This window comes from Centroberyx gerrardi, chromosome 22 (assembly GCF_048128805.1).
Source record: "Centroberyx gerrardi isolate f3 chromosome 22, fCenGer3.hap1.cur.20231027, whole genome shotgun sequence".
Classification (NCBI taxonomy): domain Eukaryota; kingdom Metazoa; phylum Chordata; class Actinopteri; order Beryciformes; family Berycidae; genus Centroberyx; species Centroberyx gerrardi.
In genome coordinates, this window is record NC_136018.1 from 16,447,007 (window position 1) to 16,465,829 (window position 18,823).

At 44.6% G+C, this 18,823-nt stretch overlaps 1 protein-coding gene across 3 annotated transcripts in view; it reads right to left on the reverse strand.

The window, feature by feature from the left end:
• Positions 1–18,823, reverse strand: part of LOC139919258 (uncharacterized) — a 110,976-nt gene that overhangs the window by 42,336 nt on the left and 49,817 nt on the right. For all 3 annotated transcript variants that reach the window (XM_078291273.1, XM_078291274.1, XM_071908941.2), the window contains 4 exons: positions 18,305–18,415; positions 17,354–17,440; positions 13,545–13,739; positions 7,438–8,916 (listed from right to left, as the gene is read on the reverse strand). In XM_078291273.1, the coding sequence (XP_078147399.1) occupies positions 7,438–8,916; positions 13,545–13,739; positions 17,354–17,440; positions 18,305–18,415 (1,872 nt within the window). The remainder of the gene's footprint in view (positions 1–7,437; positions 8,917–13,544; positions 13,740–17,353; positions 17,441–18,304; positions 18,416–18,823) is intronic.

Here is an 18,823-nt window from a genome sequence, read left to right on the forward strand (position 1 = left end):
ATTAGGGCTTTGGCGGTGTTCAGCACCATGGACAGAGGCCAACTAGACTTGAGCAGAGCTGAGCAAAACTCTGCTCCTCCCTGCAAGGCTATGGAGTATCGAGCTGCCAGCAATTCCCTCTCAACCCTTAAAACAGGAAGGAGGCTTCCACTTGGCATTAACATGCATGCTGTGTTTGGATAGAGCAAAAATGTATTAAATCCAGATGTGCATGCAACCAAGATGCATTGAAGATTCCCACACCCAACTCCGGAGGTGGTCAGAGATGCATTTAGCCACATTAACAGTATAAGTATCAAGTATGAAAGCAATGCATCTTCGATTCACAATTAAATGGAAATAAACTTGTGGATGGGCAACAAGACAAGGTGTTTATTTTAAACGACATAAATATTACAAGAAGAAGTGACATGCGGGGCATTTTCAATGTGTATACCAGACACGCATTTTAACAGCAGCTAAATAATGTCTAGACAGAATCCAGATACAAGTCACATGTTAATGTCAGGCGTGAAGGGGGCTTTGGGAAAGGAGGGGAGCTCATGCACCACACGTGAGTATGGACTGCTAATGTCTGTGTGCCTGACCGCTCACAGATCTCTAATTCCAAAGACGAGGGAATCCAGGAAGCCTCAAAAGACAGTAGGAGAAAACGGCTGGCAAGCAGATTTTGGTGGGAGTCCAAAGCAGCTTGGCTCACCAAGCAGGAGACAAACCCCTAATCTCCACTGTCTGAGCTGATACAAGTGCCTTTTAAATGTCAATACAATCTATTAAATCATAAGCACAGGCCACACTATTAGCCTACGGCCATCTCTCTATGGGCCGGGAATCTGTTACTAAAGCACGCCACAAATTCCCTAAAAATAGTAGTGACTCACGCTCTCGTCCTACAGCTGGCTCTTACAGTGGAGCCGGCGAGGTGAAATCCCAACACTTCCCCCAAAGCCGTCAAAAGGCATCAGCTCACCCCGGTTCAGGGACGGGGCCATACTGTACACATGTCCCTTCTGGGCCACCATCTAGCAGCCTGCGCTACATTGAAGAAAGCCAGCGCTTAAACAACACTGAAAAGCACTATGGGGTAAAAATAGGCCGCCGAAATATTCACGCCTGCCTGTGTTTCGAGGATTTGTGTTAGTCCTAAAATAGCTTGATGAGTAAGAGTTGTGTACTGTACGAGTATGTGTGTGTGTGTGTGTGTGTGTGTGTGTGTGTGTGTGTGTGTAGAGGGAGACAGGGACACAGCGGTGGTGTATTTGTGGTCTTAATACCGGCTGGCACCTGTGTGTGGGCGCTGTCTGAGAGAGAGAGAGAGGATGGGGACAGTGGTGGAGGACAGGTGTTGTAGCCATGTGGCCTGAATGTCCCACCTGTTTATTTTTGTCATTTCTGCTTTATTTGATATTTGATATTATACAGTTGAGAGTGACAGGATAAATGTCAGGAGAAAGACAGAGAGAGAGAGAGAGAGAGAGAGAGAGAGAGAGAGAGAGGAAGCAAGAGAACGAGAGAGAAAACAATCCAAAGACCCTAAAAAGGTCAAAAGCTGGATTCAATTACCCTTTACAGTCGGTCCTATGTGTCTTCGCCAATTCAACCACCAGACTCCAAAACTCCTTCCGGTAGCTACAGTAGATACGGTTTACTTTAATATGGACATACATTATCCATATTTCTATCTATATTTAAAACAGAGTACTGAGCTTATGTAAAACCTTAACATCAGGCATCAATATTGCATTGACCTCAGGAGGAGTACTTTGTTGTGAGGTTGTGTGTGTGTGTATGTCCGTATACTTAGGTTTGTAGATGGTTGTCCTGTGCAGTCAGTGAGATGCACTTTGAACTCTGCTGCCTCTATTAATAGCCTAGCAGGCAAATAACGAGGTATGCAGAAAACCAGGCATCTCTAGAAAGCACACATCACACACGGGCAGCTGACAGCAGCTCTGCAGGACATTATTCATTTAAAATCGATTCAAGATAAAAATCAAGTCTATTTCGAGGAAAACAGTTGTGGATAGGTCTACTGTTTTGAATGTTGTTGATTAGACAGATTAGCACAGCTGTTTTTAACACTAGAAAGACCAAGTGCCATCAATTGACTGCTGTTTTGAATTTTAGAATTGAAATATCTCAGCTATCAAAATGTCCCTCCATGACTTTTCCTAGACCCACTTTGTGTACAAACCAATGTTTTTAGATTTTCAAAATCACACAACAAAATAGTAATTATAACTAAATTTATCCCCTTCAATTGAAAGCTTGTTGCTTATTTTAGAATCCAATACTGAAGCTTTTTAACCTTTTGATTTCATTTGCAAAAATCACTACAATACCAGCATTGTTTTTCCAATCTCAGCCCACATCACTTCCCCTTTATTCCTCTCTGTATCCCTATTTCTCTTCTACAGTGCTTAAATTGCACCCTCATCACTCCAATTTTCTCTTTCTATCTCTCTCTCCCTCTCTATCCCTCTGTCAAAACCTTTCTCTCTTTCTCTTCACCCTCCTCTGCACCTTTTTATCTCTCAGCACCCTCTTCACCCTCCCAAGGTTTCTATCCTGATCTGTCTCGACCCCTGCGTCTCTCCTTCTCTTTATCACCCTTGGATATCCCTACCTCTCCTCCCCAAACGGGTTTATGAAGCATCCTTGTTTTTCCATCCCCTCTCAGCCTGCTTTTCACCTCTGCATATCCCTTTATCAATCCTACAAGGCTTACACAGCACACTCTCCCTTCCCTTTATCCTCTGCAACTCTCTCCTGTAATACGTAAACAATATTCTTCTATCCCTGCATCTCTGCATCCCTCTTGTACATCCCTCCGTTTCTCTAAAAGTATGCAAATGCCTTTTTCTTTCTAGCTCCTTATTTGTGTCGTGGGTGTGGGAATTGGTGAGTTTTTGACATTGTTTTTTTTTTTCTAGTGTCTGTTCCTCTCTCTCTCCCCCTCTCCCTCTCTGTCCCTTTATCTCCCCTGTACTTCCCCGAGAGTTTCTAACCTTCTACAGTATCGCTCCTTCCTCTTCATTGTGTTGTACATGCCTCCCTGTCTTTTCTACACGGTTTAAATAGCACTCTCGGTGACACAGACCCTCCCTGGGACACGGACAAAAGGTCTCATTACACAGAGGGGTGGCAGAGGCAGCTGTGTTTCTCTCTCTCTTGCTCCCTCTCTCTCTCTCTCTCTCTCTCACACACACACCAAACACAGAGGGCACTTCATGTGAATCAAATCGGATGTAAGATAGTAACTGTTGTCAGGTGTCTCGCTGTGATGGGACACAGTCAAACGCACACACACACACACACACGTAAAGACGGACACAAGAAAGCCCACTGGCACACACACAAACAAAGCCACACACACACACGCACTAACAGCACACAATCGAGCACACAGCCCACACACACACACAGGCAAACAAACGCACATATTCACACACACATAACTGCACCGAGTATCAAAAAGGGCAAGAATCCCACTCAGCAGCACACTATTCAGAATTTCCTTCCACAGAGCCGTATGTAAATCTGTTTGACTCGAGGTGGCAGACAATATAATACAAGCCCTTCTGTTCTTCTGGAAGGAGGGGGGGCATTGATCAAAGCGACTTAATTGCCAGGTTCAACGCTCCACTGTTGCTCTGGCGAGCTGAAGGCTGCTTCAGTCCTCATTACAGCCTCCAATGGGAGGCAGACACAGGAAGTGGTGAGGGGAAGGACAAGGAAATGAATCCTCTGGAACGCTGCCTCTCCATAAATCACAGCAGCACACACACACTTCAGAGTAGCAGAGCTGGCTCCTCTGTGAAATGACACACACGTGCTCACACACACACACACACACGCACACACACACACACACACACACACGCATGCAAGGACATACACATTAGGGATGCCCCGATAACGTTTTTTGCCGCCGATCGCCAATCGTCTATGAGCCATATCTGCCGATACCGATCGGCCATACTGATAGTTTTTTTGTTTTGTTACAGCAGCTGGTATAGCAGTATTATAGGTCTAACAGTTTCCATTTTACATACATTTCATCCATCAAATTGAGTCCTGGTTAAAAAGTGTCCACATTTTCTTTTTTTCTACCTCAATATTTACTTGATCATTATGTAAACAAAACCATGTGCGTTCTAGGTAGCGCAACATGATTTAGTGAGATAACCGAAGCACAAGACTCAGACTGTTGCCACTTGCCTGTGTTGTTGAGTCGAGTTAAATAAATGGAGACACCCTCCGAAGATATATATCTGTTTCAGTCTATGTTTTTGTATAGCCTAAGTGAATGTTCTTAAGAGGGAGAGAAATGAGACTTTTCAGTTGCCTCTCCGCTGTTAGGGTCTCGACCAGACCTTAGATCGGGCCCAAAAAAACAAGCCCGACCCGACCCGAGCCCGTGCAGGTTCTGTCTGAGCCCGGCATGGGCCTGTCCCATTGGCTGCATTTATGGGCCCGAGCCCGGTTTAAAACCTAAATTTTCTTAGTAAATTGGCTGTTTATAAGTAAACTAATTCCGAGTTGTTTGAATGACAAAAATCTGTTCAGAATTACGTGCGGGATCTTACTGAATAGCCTACTTCCTCTCGCAAAGGACTCGCAAAGCGAGTGTGGTGCCGTATAGGCAGCGAAAACCCGACACTTACATTTCAAATCGTAACCTTTGATTGACTGGTGATAAAAACATAATTGACACAAGGAATTAACAATCAGACTTTGCGGATTACAGAGAAATTTGAATGACAGAAATCTGTTCAGAATTCCGCACGGGATCCATGGTTATCAACCTGCCTGCGTGCGCACGGCGCCAGAGGAGAGGAGACGCTGTGCCGCTGCTGACTGAGATGTGAATATGTATCGATCACAGTGATTGATACATAAGGTTTAAGGTTACAATGTTATAATAAATATAACATTATGTTTATCACACCAAATAGCTTACTTCCCACCCCAATTATGTATAAAAAAAAAGAGAGCGGCCCGGCCCGAGGAGTGCAGACCATTATGTAAACAAACGCACATGGCTCATGTGTTTTGCGTCATCGATCGGTTTTTGCGATCAGCGACTATAAAGCATTATCGGAATTCTCCATCTCATATTTATACTGAATATCGGCCGATTTCGATTGCTGGCCGATCGACCGTGGCATCCCTAATACACATGCATGTAAAAACACACACAGACACGCACGCATGCACACAGACGCACTTACAAACACACTCATAAACAAGCATATTGATGGATGCGCATACACAAACACAAATACACACACACACATACATACATACATACATACATACATACATACAGGTGACATCCGCGCACGTACACACGCACGCACACACGCACACAGCTGTATTTGAACACAAAGAGTCAAACTTGATCTATTTTTAGCCTCCCAGCTCTGGCTGGCACAAACATTATTATTCCCCGGTCCGCTGAAAACGCTTCTCCTAAATGAGTCACACTGCCACAAATTCATTCTCCATTAGAACGAGAGCTGAATGGCAAACCAATCAACAGCTCCCACTTGACTCCCACTTAGGTCTTACTTGATGGGGGACAGCTCTGTCTGAGTTACATCGATTAACACTTTTAGTGAAAAAAACCAATTACATTAAATACTTTCCTGTGGCAATTTGACATGATAGTTTTGTAGCGCCTGAGCTTACAAGAGGTTCTGCTTCTGAGACATTTCAGCTCCTGTTTGAAAGAGAGAGACCTCTATGGAACTAGAGGTGGCTGGGTAGTCCAGCAAACAGGTCTACAACGTGTACGTTTTATCATGAGAAATGAAGAAAGAAAGAAAAGAAACACTGCTACTGAAGTGGAAAGAAACCTAGTTCAAGGGGAAAATTGGCTAGAAATTCACATAGTAAAGAATTAGCATGAAACATGGGGTATATGAGGTCTTCAGCTCTTCAAGCTTAAGAACTCATATAAGCTTAACTGTGTGTGTGTGTGTGTGTGTGTGTGTGTGTGTGTGCGCGTGTGTGTTTGACACATCTGGAGCTTTAGGAACATTTCCTCCCTGCCTTCATCCGAAACAACCCAGTTCCACTCCTCATCAAATACGTTCCTGTGCCGTTGTTTCTGTTCTGGGCAAAAGCAGCCTTGTACTGACTGAGTTGTCCTCGTATTCAAACATTGACCCCCTTTTACAAAGCCTTGTCTCTTCCAGCCTTTAAGTCCCAAATCCAGAGCTGGTAAAGTTGTAAGTACTGCATATCCATATGGGTTTTTGAGGAATTTGGCTTTGAATTAATAGCAATATGAGAAGTAGATGAAGAAGCACGGGTTACGTCTATACTGTACTGACAACAGCTCTTTGAGGAACAGATAAAAAAGAAAAAAAAAACAAACACAACTGTTAATAATTTTTGCTTTTGCCTTTGTCCCATCTGTTCCCCAAAGCACTCCACCAATGTTCAGCAAAATTGTTTGCACTTTCCAACGACTGTTCTGTAAAAATCCCATTGAGTAGCCTCAATAATGACACATGAAAGACACAACGACACAGCAAGAGGAATGAAAACAGGACTCACCTATCGTGGAGAAGCCAGAAGGCAGTGATCATCGACAAACATGGAAAGAAAAAAAGACAAAAGCAATCATTAGCGTTTGACTTTTTTGAAAGTAATACACTCATGAGACAAACTTGGATGAAAACTCATTCATGCATGGCAGTAGTGGTGAGTTTGAGTGATGCCCACACTTCTTCTCTGGGAGAAATTGTCAAGAAACAGGCAGCTACTGAGGAAATCAGTGTTAATTTGACACAGAAGAGAAAAGTCTCAGTAACACCTCACCCCTAGACCCAAAGGAAACATGATCACAGAGGGTTAAAACATACACCTGGACAGAAGAGGAAGAGAAGTTTGGTTTTGGTTTGGTGAAGGTGAAAGTTGACACAGCCTAATGGTGATGCTAAGGGGAAAGACTCTGTGAGTGATTAGTAGCACACCCTTCAACAGCAACACTGTTAATCATGAGAACATCCCAGCAGTGCATCTTGGGGAAGAAAGATACTCACTGATTAAAGCCAAGCCAATCCAAAGCCCCAGTTGGTTGAGGCTTTTCGTTGAGCCCTTGTGTTAGTCACTCACAAACAGTCCATATTGGACAAGCCAACCAGTCCCAGCCAAGTCTTTAGACCAATGTGTCCATGCAAGAGACAAGACACAATTGGCTCTAATCTTCTATCTAACCCCTAAGGGGTAAAACACGTCCATGCAATCAGTCCTGGCCAAAAAATAATCAAATATTTCAAATATCTGGACTACTCATTCCACTTGAGTGAAAAGATCATGCATAATTAAAGCTAGAGCAATGCTCGTGATTTATTTATTTATTTTTTTAGTTATTTGAAATATATTCAGCTTCTATTTTGTCCAGGGCTGACTGCACCAACCAACCTTCGTTGATGGGGGCCACTGTAGGGACCACAGCTGGTGCGTCCATGGCATCAGCAAAGCTGGGGAAGAAGGGCTTAGCCGCAGGGTTAAGGCCAGAGCCGGGAGTTCCCTGGGGGGCGGCCGATGGAGGGGAAGAGGGGCTGAGGACCGGGGACACCTGCGGAGGGAACTTCTTAGCTCCTGGGGAGGTGGGACTCTTGGCGGAGGAGGAAGAAGAAGACGAAGAACGAGACTTCTTGGACTGCTTCTGGGTCGATTTGGCATCTTTGTGCTCTTTGGGTTGAGAGTGGGATTCCTGCGCTGTGGTTTTGGGGGAGCGGAGAGGGGCCGGGCTGGGGGTGTCGAAGGCCAGGCCTAAAGGCAACGCATGACCTGGAGCGGTGATGTCACTGAAGTCAAACGGCTCGCTGTTGCTGCTCAGGTGGGAGTCGTTCAGGAGCCAGGAAGCTTCTGAAGGTGAGAGAGGCGGGGCCGAGGCTACGACCTCACCGCGATTCTCTTTCGGGGACAGGCCGGGGCTCGGCTGGGAGGCGGGGCTGAAAGCCGAGGTGTCTCCCAAGTGGTCAAACATCCCACTGTCAACCATGTCACCGCCCGCCACCTCATTCTCTGGAGAGAAAGGTGGAGAAAAGGCCTCCTCCGTGTTGCCTAGGCTGGCATTTTCGCTATCCATCAGGAGGTCATGGTAACTAGTAGTAAATGGATCAGCGGGGCGAGGAGCCGCGGGGAAGGAGCCCAGCGCTGCGTCGGTGGTGGTGGGGGGCATCGTGAACGGAGCCGCGGTGGCTTTCAGCTCGCTGTTCAGGACCAATGGGCTGACGGAGGCGGTTGTGAGGGAGAACAGGTCTTTGGAGAGGGGCTGAGGGACCAGGCTTTCTTCTGGGAACAGCTCCTGGCTCCGGGGGCTCAGGCTGGTGTCCATGCTGGGGAAGGAGGCCTCCAGGTGTGGCTGAGATGAACTCCCCAGATCAATCATAATCTCCTCCGGGATTTGAGAGGCCGGTGTGGAGGAGGGGACAAACGGCTCCGTCATCACTCCCCACTCCTCCGGCAGCTTCTTCCTGCTCTTCCCCCTCTTCCCCCGGCCTCCGCTCCTCCCCAGCTGTTCTTCCCAACCTCCCTCTCCTCCTCTATCTCGGCGTGGGCCGACCCTGTGATGGTGCTCCTCTGTTGGAGGGGTGTTCTCTCCCTGGGTTTGGGCCTCCAGGTGGCCTCTGTTCTCCAGATGTTCATAAGATCCCTCGTCTTTTGGTCTCCTTTTCTTCTTCTTCTTCTGTTTGCGGTCCGATCCTTCTCCCTCCTTCTCATCACCCCCGGCATAGGCGGAGCTTTCTCGGCTCGGCCAACTGTCAGGTGGGTCGTCAGGGCTGGTGGCTAGATGGCTGGCGTGGCGACTGATCACCGTGGAGACACTGGGAGTGAAAGGGAGGTCGGTCGGTAGGCAGCCAGCCTCGTCTGGCCAGCAGTCACCTAAGGCACCTTGTTGTGGGTGGAGAGGGGAGAGTTTAAAGTTGGGGGACATGGGTATGTACATATCAAGCATTTAGGCACACACACCGGCACTTGCTCTCTTTCTGTTTCTCTCTTAATCTTTCACCAGCCTTACTTGCATTAAAAACAGACCTACAATTCTGTCTGTGCCAAAGCACATTAGAGATGACATCATGTGACTCATTTGATGAAAATGTGTGAACATAGTGTTTAAAATGCATTGCTGATCAGCTGTGAAAGTCTAAGAAGGTCAACAATCCAGTTGGTAGGACCTGAAACTTACAAAATGTACAAAGATGCCAAAATTCTTGGTCTGAAATTTGGTCAAAATATTGTATGTCACTGAGTATGGTATTGAAACAGTATAGATGGTTAGTGTGAAGGGTTTTTAAAGCAGAGTGGTCAGTTTCTGGAGGGATTCAATCCAAGGCCAACAGGGTGCATGTTGCCCTAGAAAGCAGAGCTTTAGCTGCTGCACCTCCCTCGACATGTAGGAAGGCTTTTCTCTTTCATTCATCTGTTTAGCCAAGCAAGTGAAGGTGTGCGTTTTGTTGAAGCTACTAACATGAGTAATAATCCCCCAGGCATGATAAATTCTTAAATTCCTGCTGCCTCAATGCTGACTGAGTGAATGAACGCTAGGAAGGCTGAGAGTCAAACATACGTGCATCTACACACACACACACACACGAATACACACACTCTGAAGCCAGAGAGTATTGAATTAAATGATACAGAGGAGTGATACTTTTGGGGTGGCTGACTCAGAAAAGCCTCAGGGTCTAGTACAGACTGTACGCTCACACTGGCTCTATTGGGAAGCAAAAGAGATCTGTTTGAAATCAAAACAGGGAGAGGGAATTAAGTGTTTGCGGGTGTGTGTGTATGTGTACAGACACAGAATGGGGTCAAATAGTATATATACAGAGAAGCAAGCACGCAAATGCACACCCACACACACTATAAAACCAAAAAAACAGAAAAGTATGCTTCAACAGGTGTATAATGGTCCCATAGAGTGGAAATCAATCACAGTCAGCCACGTCATGATTGAAACGGCCTGCTTCGTTCTTTGGGCTACGTCAAATAATGAGGCTCCGCTCTGCAGGCCTATTAGGCTGAATTGTAGTATTCAGGCTGAATTCACTCAGGAAGAAGGGAAAGGGGGGATGGGAGAGAGGGAGATGTGAGGAAGAGGAGTAATTGGAGGAGAGGAGAAATTACCCACTAAGATAGGGTTGGTCCTCTACTTTGGCCCAGTTTATCTCTAGTTTTCAGTTACATACACACACACATACACACGCTCAGAAGAACAGCCAAAGTGGAGCATCTGTCAGGTCCCATAGAGTATAGTGGCTCTCTGGAGGGCCATACTTCATATTAATAAACCGATGACAGAATCCTACTCTCTCTATATGAGGTAATTGGGAGAGACGGAGAAAATACATCAGCCAAACGGATCACAATGACATAAATGTCATGTTGCACAACCTCCCTAGACCAGGAGGGCACCACGGAGCAGCCATCACACTGTATGTGTGGGTATAGTTATAGCTCCAAACCTACTAGAATCGGAAACTATGGGAAAAGCAGCATGCAAAGTGCTTAGGGCTTCTGTTCTCATATTAAGCTTTGATTAAGTGTTGTTGTGCAGAGGAATATGGCTAAGGTTTGGGCTGTTTTAGTATATGTGCATTATTTAGTGCATGCATTTCAGGAATTGAAGTGTGTATGTCTAGTGGGCTTTTTGTGTGTATCTAGGAGACAAATGACTAGAATTCCCCTGACCTGCAACAACAACATAAGATCAAAACCATGGTGCTGGTGTACAAGGCGTTCCGTCACTACCCGTCGTTCAGCTTTCCCTTCCCTGCACTGGCCTTGCATCGCTCCACCTGTTCTCAACTCTTCTCCCTCCTGGCTCCCCAGTGGTGGAATGACCTTCTTACTGCGCAGATTCACACCTCTCCTTCCATCGAAGGCTGAAAACCTATTTCTTCAAGAAGTACCTCACGTTACTCTCTCCCCATTGAATCACCCCTCCCCTCTGCCACATCTTCCTGCTGTGCTCGCCTGCTGAAATAAAAAAAAAAACTGCACCTCTCTCCTTAGCTCATATTTCTCTTATTTCTTTTCCTTGCACTTCTCTCACGGGAATATTGTTTGGGCACGGTGGCTCTGTCTCTTGCACTCCTTACTATTGGTTGCTTGCAATGTTCGTGATCTAGGAATTAGAGCTTATCCTACTGTTGCATTCACTGCGTTCACAGAGCCCCAGTTTCCTCGGAGCACATAGATACCGCCATGCTGTACAGCCGTGCTGTAGATACCTACAGCACGGCTGTAGGTATCTCGCTGTGCGACTGAATCTGTGACTGAATGCGGCCTGAGGGTCTCATTTAGACACATAACACCCTCCAGGTCTTCAAAGACCTGCACTCTGCAACCTGGGGGGGGCTGAGGGGGGTGGTTGCCGCATTGTTGAGTCACCATCTGATACCTAGTTTACACAAACACCACTACAGAGCCAGCACACACACACACACACACACTCACAAACGATTTCATGCTGGTAGTGAGGGGTAAACGAGCAACAGTAGGCTAAGTTCTATGCCTTCATCGCCTGTCGAGAATTGATTTAGCAATTTGTGACTGAATCATCCCTGTCTACTGCAGAGTGAGTCAAGCTGTGCCATCAGTAGCTGTAGTTAAAGGGAACACTGCTTAGTTTAAGAATTCCTTTATGCTGTTCCTGTGGTCTAAACCTGTTCATATTTCTGAGTTCTGAGTAATTTTCTCATGCTATTTACCAGACTATTCTAAACTATAATGTAGGACAAACATTCTCCACTTAATTCCACTTTAAAGTCATACCTACGTCTAGATGGATAGATGGCTTTGGCAGTGCTTAGTAAAGGCTTGTAATGAACAGATGCCTGTAAATTCTATCTTCCACCCTCAGGCTCCTCAGATTGTCTGCTGGCTTCCCACCACCACTGGAAATCAGATTGGGATGCATTCACTAAGGGTGTGATCACACCTACAGTTCATATTCTTTGGTCTGAACAGTAGTGGAAATTTTTACTTTTTTGCATTTGTATCATTTAGGTTCATACTTCCCAATTACAAGTGAACCAGGGCTTGTAAACAGAAGTCACATGGATTCACAAGTAGCTTGTTCATTGGACAAAGTTTTGTAACCTGTAATCCCTCGAGGTTAGAGGGGGGAGTCAAAACAAATACGATTCCAGTTCCTGTAACTTTAGCTAAGCGGACTTGTCTAGACTCTTGCCATAAGTTCCTTTCTCTGCTGTTCATATCAGTTAACACATTACAAAATAACTGAATATGAACATCAGTTCAGACTGCGGTTTATCCTCAGTTCATTTTGTTATGCTCGGTTTTCCAAGCATTAGGCACTGCTGGCTATCAGATGTCAACACCTGTCTCCTTATACCCATAAACCCTTGCATTTTGAGGTTGATTTCTGTTGTTGGTTGGATTAGGTTCTCACTCCTAACAATCCACACCGCACTTCACTTGGAAGAGGATTGAAACACGCATATATAAATGAGCTGTGCTATATAAATGAAATAAATGAAATTTTCAGGTGTCCAGTGCCACCCGAGTTCGAATGACAATGTTCTCACCTGCCCAAACAAACCACACTAAAAGGAACACACACACACACACACACAAAGAATATACAATTTATCCTCCTTGCTCTCATTCAGTATAGTGGGACATGGTTCCTGCCACCTGCTGTGTAGCAGCGCACCACAGGGGCTCAGCTGCTGCGATGCTCTGTGCACCACTCCACTCACCGGCCACATGGGATATTAGCACGGCTCTACTAGCTGACACAAGCCGCAGCATGGTAATAGAAGCTACAACTCCATGCTCTCTAGGATCTGATGCGCACTGAACTGGATAGGAAGCCTCTGGGGGCAGGGCTGGTGCTGCTGGGGGAGGGGTGGTCAAGTCAGAGTGGACAGTGAGAGCCAGAGACAGCTACGCTGTGGAGGGCACACACACACAGATGCACACACACATGCATGTGCACGTACTATAGCCATAGCATGATGGCACACCCTATACATATAAGCATCAGTTGTGCACTGAACTGGATTGGATGACTATATCTCTGGCGCTGGGGGTGATGGTGGTGTGGGAGAGGAGGAAGCTATACAAAAGCAATGACAGAGAGCTAATCTGTGTATGGCACCCCTTTGTGGAGCAAATCAGTCAATGCAGCAGAGGGCAGAGTCATGTGTATGATACAGTATACAGGAGACATTTTTGAGTTATTCCAGGGGGGAAATAATTTGATACACAAGTTATAGATTAAAGACTTGAGTATGGTGGAGATGATGGTTAACAATTACTGCCGATACTACCTTAGTATTTCAGTGGACCAGCTGGGAAAAGTGAAAGAGTAACGCTCTCTCCTCACAACTACCGTCAAGGTGCCATTGAGCAAGACACAGTGTTCAAAAGTAGAAAACTGCGGTTGTTGAAGTGTCGTTGAAGTGTGCCAAGTCAATCTTTTCTCAACAACTTAACTAGAGTTGAGTTTCTGGAGCGTGTGACTGATATTTCATCTGGATGCTGCTCACCTGCAGACAGGTCCAGGGGGCTGCGAGGGGTCTGGGGCTCAGGCAGCATGGGACTCTGCTGTTTGGGGGCGTCGGAGCCCAGCAGGACCGAGGGCTGCTGGGGCTCGGCTATACTCGGAGGTCTGTCCGCTGAGAGGGGTGCGGCACCCACCTCTATGTTCACCCCCATCCCTCCCAGAGCAGGCTGGGAGAAACCTGGAAAAACAAAGACTAACAGGTTAGGGTCTATGTCCCCACTGACGCCACTCTTGTTGAAACCGTATGAACTCGTGGCACTGTGAGGCACTTTGGATAAAAGCCATACAAATGAATTGTCCATCAATGTCAGTTAAATGATTTTCCATTTTAATCAGAGATACCTGTAGACATTTCAATCATCATTAAACCTCTACATTGGCTGATTACTGACAAGTAATCATGCTCCACAAGACTGCTATTTATTATTATAGAATATCAAACCCTATTCTCAGCAATCACCAGACTCTTGGGTGAGGGCCGCTATTGAACTGGACAAAACCAAAAAGGAGATGAGCCAGTGAATGAGGATGAATGTTATTCATCCTAAACACAATGGCTTAAACACAATGACCCGTCCTCCAATCAATCGAACCACACAAGGTTTAAATAGAAGATTGATGCCTTTCATGGGCAGTAATGAGAAACAGAGACATCTGAGATTGGACAGTCAGTATCTTGGTATTTGTTAATGGTTGCTCATTCATTGGACTGACTGGCAACATTGAGAGAAAACCACAAGAGGAAATGTTACAGAGGAAGGATAGAACAGAGATGACAGAGGTAGAAAGTCAAAAGAAATAGGAAAAAATAGGAAGACAGACTGGCTACACTGGCTATGTCACAGAGAATTAGTTTCTTAACCCAGTTATTCAAGTAACCTGGTTTTGGTTTGATATACAGTATGTAAATGTCAGAACTTGGTTACAATAAATAATAATAATAATAACAGTGATAATATGATAAGCTTGTACTTAAACATATCACTCATTTCACATTTTTGGTTTTCGCCGTCTGCGCAAGCTCCGACTCGCACAGCGAGTACATTTTGATGTCAACAAAAAACATTGCAAGACTACTATTAGGATCATTTCTTTCCCCTGTTTTAGAAATAACCCACTATTGCTCAGTCAAAGGGGGAGGGCAAAGAAGGCAGGTGGACAGGTATATTTTGTTTATTCATTGCAACAGGGATAATGAATCACACTTGGATCATTTTGGGTCTATGTTCTCATCACGTAACAGGCAAGTTGACCACGTGAAGAGCTAGAGAGAAACAGGGAAAAACCAAACAAAATGACAACAGGAAGAAAACTAAAAAGAGACAGGAGAGAGAAAGCAAAAGAGAGATAGGAAATGAGTGAGGGAAAGTGAGATGGAGAGATAGAGAGAGGGAGGAATAATATGTCTAGTTCATATTGATCGCGCGCGGCAGGATCAATGACTCAGACCAAACACCACATCAAATCTGAACACTCGTGTCCATTACACAGCTCCTGGGGATTCACAACTACTGTGTGTGTGTGTGTGTGTGTGTAGGTGTGTGTAGGTGTGTATGGTCTGAATATGTATGTGTAAGAGAAACCCGTCGAGAATGGGTGGGATTATGTGTGTCTGTGCAATGGAAAATGTGTCGTATGAATGAGTGTGTGAGCTAAATTGGTAGAGATTGGGTAAGAGAGTAAGATTGTGTGCGTGCATGCATTCATGTGTCAACTGTGTGTGTGTGTGTGTGTGTGTGTGTGTTTAGGCCTGGAGCAGTAATTTGGTGGCCCAGAGACGACAGGTCTCATTAAGGCTACAGTGAGAGCTGGGTATGCAGAGGTTGGCATGGTGAAAGGCATAACTCAGCCGCATAACTCATACTATGTGTGTTTCTGTGTGTGTGTGTGTGTGTGTGTGTGCGTGTGCATGTCAAACTGTGCAGTACCAGCAGATACCAAGCCAGTGACAGCAACAGCTCTGCATGCAAATAACAAGCTTTGCCTCTACACAAGCCATTCATCTCAGGATGGGTTTTACAAACACAGATTCCAGCCAAGTTCTTAGACTGAAGTGGCGTGTGAAATGAAACCAAACCTAATGAGCACAGACATTCTGCTTAGGAAATATAGTCGATGTTTGTGGTAATGACCTCCATGTCTGGCTGTAGAATTGTTTATATATATTTATATTTATATGTATATATATATACAGTATATATAGTATAGTTTATCTATAGTTGAGACAGAATTAAATACCATTTAATACCATCGCACTTGGGTCTACTTGCAGGTTGATACTGACGGTTGACTGCCCTGATCTCCTATAGATGAGTGTGTGCTAAATAATGAAAGTCATAATGTAATGAAAAATGACTTGTTAGCTACATTTCCATGCCATAATATACATCTACTTAACATTAAACACCAAAAAAATCAATAAACCAATAAAACTGCCTTTCTCTCCCTAATGGATCATATCCCATTGGTTTGTCCCGGCCCAACATCCTGTTTCAACCAGAAAATCATACAATTGTGGAGGCAAGATGGCAAGAAGATCTAAAATGCCATTTTATTGTGACTTGACAGTGATACCACAATAAAATATGGCTAAAATTGATTTGGGGTTGATGGTGGGAAAGTCAAATTGGATTGCACAAACTCCTAGTCTCATAATCAGCATTTAACCAATCCAGTTCCATAAATATTGATGCTACTCCAGAGCTAAATTAGGCCTTAAACCTCCAGCAAGGAATTAATTCCACTGGTAAATTGCATTTTAGCCAAATAGCCTCCATTACCATTGTCAAGGACATCAAGGTCCATAAGAACCTAATTCAAATTCATGCCCTTTTCATGAGAGCCACTTAAATGTTGTGACAGCTTGATAGTCCACATGCAAGCCTGCTGGCTTAAATGAAGCTGTGCCAGTGAAACCAGCAGCTACTGTATCTATCTAGCATATATTAGTCACAAAATGTGGACCCTTTACTTTGTAATACTGCCCTGCCCTACATTCTGCAATTAATCTGACTATCCAAATTTCAGGTATACTCACATATGTTCCTCAAAAATTGGAAATAAACAAAAATTATTTTTATGGAACTTCCTTATCCCAGGGCAACTCAACACATACATCAGTTTACAAACAACAGAAATGTAATCCAACCTTTAACAACTATTACAATGCATAAAAAACTCATGTTTATTGTCCTTCATCATGTCAAAAGCTCTGAAAGGAAAAATACCTTCAATCCAATCAATTAGCATGTAAACAAAGGCAACAGGCAGTTGGGCAACAGGTCTTTCAAAAGGGAGCACCATAATGTAATTACAGCTGGCCTTTCAATTTGTTTCTATCAGGCACTTGTTGCATTATGGTGAAAAAACCTTCTGCAATGTCATCTCAGTAAAAAAAAAAGAAAACTTGTTAGCATGGTTAGCATTCTCGTTCAAAGTAATAGGTGTCGCTAACTTCAAGCTAACTCTTCTGCATGAGGCTAGCGCTGTCCCTTGGTTTCACTGATGAACGCTAACAATGCTAGCAAGACGTTTTCAAAGTCGAGGGAGGACAAATGTGGCAAGTGCCTGGAAAAGAAAATACTAACTCCTTTAAGTTAAAAATGTCAAGGTAAATTATTTTTAAGCTCAGGTTTGTGTTTGTGAAGCACTTATAAACTTTGTGTTAGAAAAGTCCTATATGAATTTATTATCATTATTATTATTAGTAGTAGTAATAGTAGTGGCTGTAGCAGTAGTAGTAGTTGTTGTTGTTGTTCAGTGCCAGTTTGAGGAAATCCATGTGAACTGTACCTGAGAAAGCTCCCATCAGGCCAGAGTCCATCACTTGGGCTGGGCTGGTCTGGGATCCCAGAGGGTCTGAATATCCTGCCATGGGGGCTGCAAGGAGGGAGGGAAGGAGTCACAGGGTAGAGGAGAGGAGAGGGAAGGAGGGTAAGGGAGTGAGAAGGAGAGAGAGTAAGGGGGAGGGAGAACAGGAGGGGGAAGAGAGAGAAAAGGGGGAAAAAGAAGGAGAGAAGAAAAGGGGGAGGGATAGATGAAGGAGTGAGGGGGGAGAAGGATGGAAGAGGAAGGGGAGGGATGAAGGAGGGAAGGGAGGATGGGGTAGGACAAGAGGGCATTAACAATTTAGAATGCGCAAAGTGGAAAATCAGACATGGAGGAGGTAAAGCGAGAGGGAAGGTGTAATAATCTAGTTATACACATTAATTACTCTTCTCTGCATTTCACCTACTTAAAAATATATAAGTTATGTATAGTCATCATGGTTTTAGCATTGAAAATTAATAATCATTAAAAAAAAATTCATTTCATATACAATGCCTCCTGTAGTTGAATACAGTCAAGATTGTAGAAGATACAAAAAGTATAATAAAATTGTTTTGGTCTCCAAATTGTAACGACTAATAATCGTGATTAATAATTGTGATCACAATATCTAGCCACTGAGATTATCATTTCAGCTATAATCATAGTTTTGATACTCCTGTTAAAAAACAACCATTCAGAAACATTGCAAAAATGTCAATACAACATGAGTCGACAGTACTGGATGAAATGGAGCAGATAAACACATTCACGTAATCAGTTTTTCCGCATATAGATATTATACATTTCCATCCTCAAAAATGTTACCATTGAGGAGGCAAAGCATTAATTTTGTCTTAAGATTTTGTCAGTCGGTGTCAGTTGTTTACAAACGGCGGATGTGTCATTTCGGGCTGAGACTCTTCACCTCCGTACCTGCTAGGAAATCTGTAGCCAAGGCCTGCTGGTCGAGCGAGCGTGGCCGCACCTCTCCCTGTGGCTCTGGGCGCGACGCTGAAGTCTGTCCCCCCGCTGTCAGCTTGCAACCTGCAGTGGTGGCAACATGGATCATCGAACATCAGTTCCCCCCTCCTCGCTGATGACGCGTTACTGTACACCCATTTAATGACACAAGGCTTTTGGAAATCACACATACACACAAATCCAGACACACACACACACACACGCACTGATTACTCACACATACGCACTTACAAAACACACTCAAATATACTTGAGTGGAATCACACACTCGCGCACATACGCTCACCTGTCAAATTTCCTCCTAAAAGCAGATATCCCAGTCCCATACAACACAACATTCAGTGCTGTTTGCTATGTGCTGCTCTGTGCCTCTGTCTCTGTCTGTCTCCACTGCAGCCTCAGCTGGCTCTGAGCTACTAACACTGTGAACCCTCAGTCACACACACACACACACACACACACACACACACA